At 30.6% G+C, this 12,327-nt stretch overlaps 2 protein-coding genes across 2 annotated transcripts; one reads left to right on the top strand and one right to left on the bottom strand.

Annotated features, from left to right (window-relative positions):
• The first annotated feature begins 1,688 nt into the window (after positions 1–1,688).
• LOC118349554 (transcription factor MYB1-like) lies at positions 1,689–3,113 on the top strand. The gene is made up of 3 exons (XM_035694480.1): positions 1,689–1,923; positions 2,050–2,179; positions 2,273–3,113. The coding sequence occupies exons 1-3, from the start codon at positions 1,791–1,793 to the stop codon at positions 2,922–2,924; spliced, it is 915 nt and encodes a 304-aa protein (XP_035550373.1). The 5' UTR covers positions 1,689–1,790; the 3' UTR covers positions 2,925–3,113.
• Positions 3,114–10,539: 7,426 nt separating this feature from the next.
• LOC118349678 (putative nuclease HARBI1) lies at positions 10,540–11,337 on the bottom strand. The gene is made up of 2 exons (XM_035695201.1): positions 11,121–11,337; positions 10,540–11,009 (listed from the first exon to the last, which is right to left on the bottom strand). The coding sequence occupies exons 1-2, from the start codon at positions 11,335–11,337 to the stop codon at positions 10,540–10,542; spliced, it is 687 nt and encodes a 228-aa protein (XP_035551094.1).
• Positions 11,338–12,327: the final 990 nt, after the last annotated feature.

Here is a 12,327-nt window from a genome sequence, read left to right as displayed (position 1 = left end):
AAAATTTGAATTATTTATTATATTTTATATTAAAATTTAAAAAAATTATAATAATAAATTGAGATAAATTAAATAACCAAACAAAGCCTAATCCTTTATGTGAAAACTCCAGAGCGTAGTGTTTCATAAAGTAGCTTTATGTTTTCTTTTTACTTTATACTTTGTGTAAATAATTATATTTTGTTATGTGATATTTTCTCTGTTTCTTTGTCCTGTGCTTGTGCTTGGCTAAGATGTAAGGATTAAGACTTCTCTAATCATTATCAGAAATAATCCTCAAACTTGTAATTAATTATAGCTTTCAAAGAAACCATATATTTATAAAAATAAAAATATATAAATTAACGTAACTTAATAATAATAATAAAATTTATAATCTAACGTATCAATTCATATTAATTTATAAATTTATTTATCATTAGTATTGAAGACTTTGAAAAGAAAAAACTATAAAAGAAAGTGACAAGTGGCAATAAGAAAAATAAAAAGAGCAACATGTTCATATGATGAAGACAATGCTGCAGCAATGATAAAAACAGTGACGCATGCATGGGATGGATGTATGGTCTAGGCGGGCGGGGGTGGACGCATTCTTCTGCAACAAACTTTCAATTGCTTGTGGGAGAAAGTTAGTTGGAGATAAGATATTAATGCAATAACTAATTAATGACGACGACGGGTGCATGGTGGCCATCCCATGCATTTGAACATCTTATATAATACTGAAATTCTTTTTTTTTTATTATTATTTTCAATCACTCCACACCACACCACAATACTAAGATGTTTCACATTTTGAGCAATATTACTTTAAATAATATTGTTTGCATGATTTTGTAGTATGGCAAGTTTTATCTTCTCAAGTAGACAATTGAAGAAAAATGACACCCACGATGAAACGAATCGATAAAAATAACCTTAGCTATATACAATTTTAGGATGTAAAGCGAGTATTTTTCACGTGGATCTCAAATTTTTTATATTTTTATTAAAGAAGTGAATTGGATATGTATATTTTAAGGCTGTATAAATCATTTTTTATTAATAATCCTATTGTTTAAGGTGTGAAATTATTAATGAATAGTTCCAAAGATCAATAAAACTTCACAATGTCCTTATATTCTATATTTTATATTTTTTTAAATTTTTATTATTATTTTTTTATCAAATATTTATTATATGAATAATGAATAAAAAATTTGAAATAATTTAAAAAGAATAAGTTAAAAAAAATATTTAAAAATTTAAAAATTTAAAAAAATATAGAACGTAGGAAAACTTTCCAAAGATATAGGCCGGTTGATTCATATATACAAGGTAGTAGCATCGACACCAATACGAACGAACATGTAGCAGAATGAAAATTGAAAAGTCAAAGTCTTTGGCACGTCGGTTTAAATGAGGTACAGAACACAAGGCTACGCGCCTACGAGACGCATGAACTACTGTAGTCCACTTATGAATAAGAAATTAAAAAAATATTGAAAACTTGTTATTTTATTAAAATTTTGTCTTCAATTTATTATTATAATTTTTTTAAATTTTTATATAAAATATAATAAATAATTTAATTTTTTTAAATTATAAAATAATATTTTAATTTATCTCTGAATCAAAAGGATCAATATTTATCAAAAAAACAAAATCAGCTATAAATACTGCCGTTCTATACATCACATGCCAGCATTGAAATCAACACAAACTACAGTCTTAAACAATCAAAAGCTCCACAGATCGATCTAGCAAGGATTGAGAGATCCAAGACTAGTGAAGAAAGCTTAGTGCCCAAAATGGGGAGAAGCCCTTGTTGTGCTAAGGAGGGCTTGAACAGAGGTGCTTGGACAGCTCAAGAAGACAACACTCTCAGAGAATACATCAGAATCCACGGTGAAGGCAAATGGAGAAACCTTCCCAAAAAAGCAGGTACCATTTCTATACATTTTTCTTTTGTCTTTTTCCTTTTTGGGTAGGAAATAAAAAGTTAAAAGGGTTTTCTGTTTCTGTTATGGGAAAATCATGACATAAATGGTTTGGGTTTTTGGAGATCAGGTCTGAAGAGATGTGGCAAGAGCTGCAGGCTTCGGTGGTTGAATTACCTGAGACCAGACATTAAGAGAGGTAACATATCACAGGACGAAGAAGAACTCATCATTAGGCTTCACAAGCTTTTAGGGAACAGGTTTTGCATCTTTTCCTTAAAAATGTTTTTCTTTTTCAGAAATTAAACAACTATAATGTAAAAGCTAAATGTATTTCTTTCTTTCCTTTTTAGATGGTCTCTGATCGCTGGAAGGCTTCCAGGGCGAACAGACAATGAAATAAAGAATTATTGGAACACAAATCTAGGAAAAAAACATCAAACCCAACAAACCAGAACTGATCCAGATCCTAATCTTTGTTCAACTTCAAAGCCAGTACCCAACAACATCAAGGTTTCCTCCAACACAGGAGCCTGCTCATCTCCATCGCCATTGAAGATCATGAACTCTCATGATCATGATGTGATCCGGACCAAGGCGTTTAGGTGCTCTAAAGTCCCTCTCACCCCAGTAGTACTGCAGGCACAGCCAAACAAGCACCAACATTCCATAAATAATAAGCCCGCCGAATCCGGTGCGTTAATGGATGAGTTTTTTCCATTTTCATGTCAAGAAGAAGATCATCAAGATCATAATCACTCGTCGATTTTCGGAGACATTTGCTTGTCGGATCTTCTCAACTGGGACTTCTCAGATGTCTCTGACTTCATTTTCAGTGACAACAACAGCAACGATTTGTCTCCTTCTTCAGACCAACAACCTCTTTGCGTTTCAGAGGAAATGCTGCAAGATTGGACAGCTAGTAATTGTGTTCAAACCAATGTAGTGGCTCCTAATATCCAGGGCGTCTCTTCACTTCTTAATTCAGGAGGGGAATTGCTTTAAGAATAATACAGGGTGTAGTCAAAGCTGGGTCAAAATATGTTGATTCAACGTCGTTTCCGGATTTCAGTACTGCTCATAATTTCAGTTCTGTAAGATGTTATTTATGACTCTTGTTTTTGGTGATCAGGATCTGTGTTAAGCAGCTTCCTAATTAATTAAATAAAATAAAGCAGAATTAATTATTGTCCCTGTTTTTTGGTGTGTGGGAATAATCTTTTGAAGAAGCTTATAATTAAAGAGGTAGCTAGATTGTGAATTTAGCTTATAATCTTGTGAATAATCTTGGGAATAATCTTGTGAAAATCAAATTATTTTGTGAATTTATTTTTATAAATTTTTTATTATTTCTCCATTGAAAAATAACCATTTCAGTCCTATGTGATAGGAACTAAGCACTTCATCCATCTAACGATTTTAGATCTTACTCAAGGGAATGCCAATAGAAATTCCGGACTTATTTGGAAAGTACGATAAATGAGAATTTTGTAAACAACAGTAAAATAGTTTGTGAATAATAATAAGATAGTTTGTGTTAAATATTTTTTAGATTTTGGTAAATGAGATAGAAAAAGTTAAATAAAAGATATTATAAAGTTAAAATATTATAATAATATATAATTAATTTTATAATATTATTTTTGTTTAAAAGTTTAAAAAAGTTGGAATTATTTTTTATTTAAAAATTTGAAAAAGTTGTAATAATTAGTTTAAAAATTTTGTATTTAAATTATATTTAGAAATGAGATAAAATGAGATCAGATAAAAATTTTGTATCTAATTTAAAACCTCAAACCTAACAATCTCATGATCATCATTATCCTTGACCTTTCGACATTCGACAAACTCCTATGATTTTCTTTTTTCTTTTTATTTTTTTTAATTTTGCAGGAATAGATTTTCATCGATCTAACCTTGATCAATACGTATATATTTTTATAATGAACAAAGATATTATATAGTCTTAGTGTAAAGACTTCTCCCATGTGCTTGATTATAAAAAAAGTAGCAGCTTGGGTTAGTTGCAAATGATTTCCATTATTTCTGTCACGAGAAACGCAAATGGCCAAAGTCTTGCTAGGAAGTGGGTATAAAGCATGATTTGATTTGATTTGATTTTTAATGATCACGTGCATGCATGTGTATATCTAGGGCATTGGCCTAGCTAGGCTTTAACATCTTTTTAGGGCTGAGCAAAAATCCGACAATCCAACTCCGAATCCGACTCCGTTCCGACTCTGCTCCGACTCCGACGGAGTCGGAGTCGGAGTTTTTTTCCTCTTAAAAGTCGGAGTCGGAGTCGGAGTTTTTTTCCTCTTGAAAGTCGGAGTCAGAGCCGGAGTCGGAGTCATTGATGAATCGACTCTGGCTCCGCTCCGATCCGACTCCGACCCTCCGCCTCCGCCTCCGACGTGACCCTCCGACGTGACCCTCCGACTCCGCCTCCGCCTCCGATTTTATACATATTTTATAAAAATATGTGTTTTTCTATATATTAATTATTTAAATTTTATACAACTATATCTTATATAATTAGTTAAACCCAATAATATACTAGTTAAATAATATATTTATACTATAATATATAGATTAAATTTACTAATAATAGTTTAGTATATGACTATGTAAATATCATACTATTAAAAATTTACAATATTACTACCATATTGTTCTAAATTACTAATGTATAAATATAATAGCATGTAATACTAATGTATATATAATATACTATAAACACTAAGATGCATAATAACATCAACATGTAATATTGTAATACATATACTAATGGATAAACACTAATCTATAAATTTATAATAACATATAATACTAATGTATAATAACTAAAGTATTATTTATATAAATTTTATATAACAATATCTTGTATTAATTATATTTTTTGACCTAATAAATTCTCAACATATTCATTTTGATAAATATATTAGTAATTCTAATATACATTAGTATAATAATTAGATTTATGGCCTAATACTAATACTATTAGTAAACCACTTTAAGCCTATATATAAATTACTATATAAAGCACTATAGTATTAATTACTAATACTATATTACTATGTGATACTATTAACTATAGTGATATATTAGTATTAGACATTAGTATACTAATACTATCAGTGATATAGTTAGTGTAATATAATAATATTTATACTAATACTATTATATAGTTATACTAAATTAAAATCACTATAGCAAATATTAATATATAGTTATGCTAATCACTATAACTAATACTAATACTAATATAGACTATAGTTATAACTTATAGTATTATAACTTATACTAATATATTATATAGTTATACTAAATCACTATAACTAATACTAATATAGTTATACTAATCACTATAATTATATATAGTATTAATATCACTATTAGTATAATACTATAATATATAGTATTAATAATAACTAATACTAATATAATTATTAGTATAACTAATATTTATATATATTAATATATATATCAAGTATAAGAGATTAGAGATTTAATATATATATATATCAAGTATATTAGTTTATTATTAATATTTCGGTGCTTTTTTTTAATATTCATATATAATAATATATATCATATATTCTTTTTTTATAAATTTTCATATATATATAATATATAAAATAGATTTATATTAGTTAGTATACTACTATACAATACGGCGTCGTTTCTATTGCAATAGGACTTTCTTTTTAATTTTTGAATGCATGTTAGTATGTTACTTGTTTTATTTAGTTGTATTTTTTGTTATAATCAAAAGTTTAATTAATTTAGATTGTAATGTTGAGAAAATTAAAATTTAAAAGCTCACAATTTTTTTTTTTAAAAAAAAAATGGGTCAAATATGAAGTTAAAAAAGATAAAAAAAATAATAAAAAAATCCGACTCCGCTCCGATAAGTCGGAGTCGGAGTCGGAGCGAATTTTATATGTTTCGGAGTCGGAGTCGGACAAAGTCGGAGTCGGAGGTTGGGCCCTCTGACTCCGAAAGTGTCGGTGCTCAGCCCTACATCTTTTCATGATGACGTTTCAATGATATAAAATCCTGATCAATTAATGTGATTGATAATCATAAACTTGTCCGCCTGTAACATATATTGTACAATAATTTCATTTTTTGTCATAAACAGATAACGTAAAGGAATTGAAAGGACACCATAATAAATCATAACTAGTACTACATGTTGTGTCGGTTGCCGACTAATAAGACACAAATAAATAAACAAAAACATTAAACATGATTAAATCGAAAATCTAGAGTACTCAATCAATTAGTGTTAGTTCCAACTTGAGAATCAAGAAATAACAATTAGATGGAAACATGCGTCACTAAACATCTAAACAATGAGGTAGATATTAATAGAAAAATTTAATTGTAAACGATTCTGTATATTAATACGCACATCTATTAAATATGATTAGTTAAAAAATAGATTTTATTAAAAATAATATTAATTTAAATTTAAAATAAAAAAAATAATATTAATATACACAGATTGATATACAAATTTGTTTATAAATAATAAAACTCGGTAAACGATATATCTCTTTGAAACGCGGCCTCGAGAGACACACAAACATATATATATATATATATATATATATATATACACGACTTTCTCAAATTCGATCTTAAGGAGTACTAATACGTACACGTCTTTATTTGGCTTGTCCACGGTGACATAATCCATTGATTTTTAGTCTAATTTATGTCTTCATAATCGTAAATAATTCCTCTCTTTGTAGAAAAAGAGAGAGATATCACTAATAATATAATCATTATTGCAGGTGACGTATACTACATTCCACAAAAATTACAATATCATGGAGATAATATAAAGAATGCACGTCTAATTACAATATTATTGAAGGCATTATTAAATAAATAAATTTTAGATATGAATATGAGATTTATTCAATTTTTTTTAAGAAAATATGAGAATACTACACATTCTAAGACTATATATATTATTTCTCTTGGTATTTATTCTACAGAAGAGTCAAGCTAAGGTTCCGTTTATATGTTAAATTGAATTTTTTATGAATAATAATGAGTTGTGATGACAGACTGAGTTCTGTGAGATTCACTTAAAATAAATTTAAATGTATTTAGATAATTAAAATGAGTTAAAATGTATTTATAAAAAGTTAAAAAAGTTATGAATCTCGTGTTTAAAAATGTGTTGAGTTGAAAAAAATTATAAATCACGTATAAAGAAATTTTGAGTTGAATAATATTTAATAATTTATGAATTACGTATTTAAATATTGAGCTAGATTTAAATTTAAAATTAACTCATATGAGTATTGAGTTGAGATGGGTCCATATTCCAGAAAAGGAGTGCATAATGCATTACTGTCTCAGTGTCTCATGTATCAGCATGTTATGATCTGATAATTCAGTACTGACATCATGATCTAGTGCCCATTACCTATAATTTCTATTGAAGAACATGTGAACATGGAGAAAAAAATTCTGTCTCAGTGTGTAGGTGAATAGTTAAATGAATGGACCAGTAAAAGAATCTAGAACTCCATAACTATTAAAAATTGGAAAATGTATTTAATATTTGCTAAAACTCAACAAATTATATATTGGTTTCTTTAAAGAGTTTGATCCTAAAAATTTTAAACGCCATAAATAATATTGGTTTCTAAAAATCATATATGTAAATATATATATATATATATATAGAATAATGTTATATACTACCCTATTATTCTATTTAGATCGTACGTAAATTAAAACAATTTTTCTTTATTTATAATAGTAAAAAATTAGTAATTCCTTTTGATATCCATAATATTCCAAACATGGGTGCGGCTACTCTGCCGCCCCATCTTGACCGCTGGGCGGTAAGTAGATTTTATTTTTTTATATATTTTTTTAATATATTTAAATACATTTAAAAAATAAAAAAAATATATCAATATATTTAAAATCACTTTCTTAATTATTAAGTAAAAAAATAATAATAAAAAAATAAAAAAAAACAAATGATCAAATAGAGGTATCAAATAAAATAGGCATAATAGTGTTTTCCTCCAAACATATATATTATATAGCATCGCGTGACTGTATTGATTATTCAAGAGACATTAATGCGTCAAACAAAAATAAAAGAAAGCTAACGTGTGTGACTCATCTTTGTCGAAAATCAAATCAAATCAAATCACATTAATTATATTTTAATTTAATTATCATTATTATTTTTTGTTTTCAAAGCTCCTAACTGTGTCTCATGGTCTTATTTTTGGTAAACACACGCAAACAGCACATCAAATTCTATTATTATTTATTTCCTTTTTTATTTTTATGAATCTTTGCTGAAAACTATGCCCACTATTTATAAGAATAATTATCATTATCTTCTGGTTTTTTCTATCTGTCACATTAAATTATTCAAGATATGGTCCATATCCGTGAGGTAACATAACATTAATCAAGATATATATATATATATATAATCAATGATGTAACGTTTGTGTTGGTGTCCCCAGACATACGTTTCACTGTTTACGACAACGTGGGTATCCAAATTGACGGTACTCCTTAAGCCGGGCCCCAGTGCACTTCCCCGTAAAAAGCACAACAAAATCCTGCTACGCTCCGCTCCACTTCCGCACCAAGTCATAAATTCACGTGAGATTACGTTTGTATAATTATGGAGTAATATTATATATAATGCATAATTATTACGTAATTATTTAAAAAAAAATAAAATTTATTATTAAAAAATTAATTTTTTATATAAAAATCATATTTATTTATTTTTTTAAAATAACTGCACAATATTAATACATTCACGACTACAAGTATAATTTCTTATAATTATTTTATAGTTAGAATATTTTTCTTTTAATGCTTTTCTTAATAATTAAAAAAGAAATTATTAATAAAATTGTATATTTTTATTCTTAATAATGACGAATGTTAAAAAATATTTAAATAAAAAAAAAATTCACATGAATGGAGCACGCCCAACTAGGGGTGTGCAAAATTTCGAAAATTCCGACTCCGTCCTACTTCCGCTCCGACTCCGACTCCGACTTCGTCGGAGTCATCGGAATTCGGAGTCGGAATTCGGAGTAGCTCCGAATATCTATTCGGAGTCGGAGTCGGAGCTCCAAGAAGCTCCGATTCCGACTCCGAAATTTTTTTTACTGTACACTTTCGCTCGAGCGAGGTGTCGAGCGCAAGTCGAGCACATGTTGTATTGAACATTGGCTTGAGCGACATGTCGAGCGGAAGTCGAGCGAACCTCTCTGGAAGAGTTCTGCTCGAGCGACAGGTCGAGCGGAAGTCGAGCGAACCTCGAGCGCACGTCGAGCTCCGATCTTATGTCGGAGCTCCTATAGGAGGTCGGAGCTCCGATAGGAGGTCGGAGCTCCGACCTCCGATCGGAGTCGGACACCGACTCCAGTTCGGAGTCGGAGTCGGAGCTCCAATTTGGCTCCAACTCTTGTCGGAGTCGGAGGTCGGAAACGAGCACTCCGACTCCGTCGGAGTCGGAGCCCAGCCCTACGCCCAACGGCACATACTGACTGCCCCTAGCATTGTCCTATATTATTATTAAAAAGGTTTGTCCCATTGTTGATCTCTCTCAACATGAATTATATAAATTGATTAAGAGCCCGTTTATTTTTAGAGATGAGATGAGATATATGTGAATAGTATTGAGATATATTGAGTATAAATGAGATAAGATGAGATGAGATAAAATTGTGTTTGTTTATAGAGATGAGATGAGATTAGTTTGACTTTTTTGTACTAAGAATTGATTGCCGTGGGACCCACAACTAATAATATTATTTTTAAACAAACGTCAGCCGCCGAAATGCTAGCAACCCGCGCATGAACAGTAAATCCGGAATGTGAGATTCTGCTAGCGTTGTCAAGTGACCAATTGCGACATTCATGTTCATTTTTATTTCCCACACACGCATGCATGCTTGCTTTATTAAACCCAGGTTGTAATAATTTATGACCCACCTTATCAAATATTGAATTTAGTTTGGTGGAATTTTTTGTAATGTAGGAAAAAAAAAACAGCAGTTTTTTATAAAATAATATGCAAAAATCTGGAACTATGCAGTACCTATTTTATCAAATATTTGTCTCACTCATTCCTAATATTTTAATATTATTTTTGTCATTCATTGTTACTACAGCAGACATTCGTTAAAAACAAAAAAAAAAAAATTAAAATAAATGTGATGCACTGCTAAGAAAGAATTTATTATTTTTAATATTTAAAGGTATTTCAGCAATTTTTGATATACATTAACACGTGTGTTAATAAAGGAAGCTTCGGCAAACCTATTTTAATTTGAACGAAGATTAAAAACACTAATCATTTGGAAGGGACCAAATAAATAAACAAAGAAATAACCAAATCCAATAACGTAATTCATCTATCATTTGCCATTAAATAAATAATATGTTCACCATGATCAAATGTTTAGCAATCCACATCGAGAATTATATCATGTTTAAATTCACATCTCCCATAAAATACATCATGTTCTCGAAGATAAGGATACGTGCAATCACAACAAAAAAATATCAGTATTAAATACACGCATAGATGCCTTAAATAACACCATCAATGGCCACCCCTTGCTTCCCACATAGCAATGGCAATATCATCTCTAATTGCACTCATATTGTTTTGGGCCTCAGTTGACAAGTCCATATGACTAGGTGAGGATCCCCCGTCACCAACCGCAGGCTCAATAACTGGTAGACGCATCGTACTCCACGTCTGAAATATCCAGTCATCGGGGGTGACCGTTCTAATATAGTTGTGCAGTGTACAGCACGCTGTAATAATAAGTCCTTGCCTCCCAACTGAATATGGAGGCATGTTGGAGAGAATGTGGAATCGTTCTTTTATAACACCAAATGTTCTTTCTACAATATTACGAACTGTTGAGTGATGATAATTAAAATAATCTTTATACCCATGAAAACCTCTGTCATTGTGACGATCACTCCGGTGATAACGTTCTCTTGGATAGGGGGGCAACAATCCCATAGTGCATGGATAAGCTGAATCCACAAGATAATACTGACCTGAGCGTCAATTTATTTTCAAAGCACAAATTTCAATTAATATAACGACAATCACAAAGAAAGTTCCAACTTCATAATATTTGACAAAGTTGTTTGGAAAAAAAATATTACCTTCTGGTGGCCATGGAAAACGGGCTTCTGGATCACTGGCAGCATGGTGGAACACACGTGCATCATGCGCGGATCCCTCCCATCCAGTGTAAACAAATATAAACTTCATATCGAAATCAACTATTGCTAACACATTTTGGGCAACTCTACCCAACCGATTTCGATATGCCTCGTGCAACTCAGCTGGGACGACAGCTGGTATCATCGTACCGTCCATCGCGCCAATGCAACCCTATAATATCAACAAATCAATCCCAACTGCCTAACACAACCAACTAATGCTAATAATACTATTGTTACATGTTTTGTTGTAAAACAAAGTTTGAATTTATAAAATTACTTGAAACCAAGGATAATTACGATTGTTGCTTGAAATATAAGGGTGCACGCTGTTCCTTGGAGTTGGCACAATCAAATGCCTCCCAACCTCACATAATGCATTAATGACTTTTCTAACGTTTTTATTGATTGTTTGCGTCGAATGTTGAAACCTGTCCCCAACAATTCGCTGGCCTTCCGCATGGCCCACAAGAAGACAAAACATACCCACAGCTTCCTCTACCGTCACTTCTCTTCTAGAATCACGTACCAAGCGATTGGTACGTAACAATCCGCATAAATAGCGGAATGTAGGTACCTCCATACGAAACATAATCTTGCAATTATCTGGATGGCCATTTAGAATTCCTAATATATATTGATGCCCTCGGAGGCCGATATTATGTTGTGGCCTTGGGGGATTCCTTCGCTGTCGGTGGGACAGTATCCTAATAATATTCATGATATCTATGGGCTCCATCGGATCATCACTATCACTCTCGTCGGTCCAAGAATTGTTATGCGCCATTCTCTACTATATGATGTCGAACTAGTCTAAAAACTCAAGACAAGTTCGGGAATAGACCAACAGGAGGGACATATAGCATTGTTAAGTATTTTTCATGAGTGTATGTTGCAATTATAGAGAAGAAACCAAGAAGCTTAATATATGCAAAGAACCATGCATAGTTAATGGATTCTTAACGATATCCCATATATGTAATTTTCATGTAAATTGAACTTACATTATTATTTCAGCAAAACATAGAAAATATATGCTTGAAAATATATTTATAAATTCTTATGAATATAGTATATATATATATTCTATATTAGTTCAGTAAAGACATGTTAGTCGATGTCTTTGTGTCTACTATTCATACTAACT

Source organism: Juglans regia, chromosome 10 (assembly GCF_001411555.2).
Source record: "Juglans regia cultivar Chandler chromosome 10, Walnut 2.0, whole genome shotgun sequence".
Taxonomy (NCBI): Eukaryota; Viridiplantae; Streptophyta; class Magnoliopsida; order Fagales; family Juglandaceae; genus Juglans; species Juglans regia.
The sequence above is the reverse complement of the archived record's forward strand: the minus strand, read 5'-3'. Positions and strand labels throughout refer to the sequence as shown.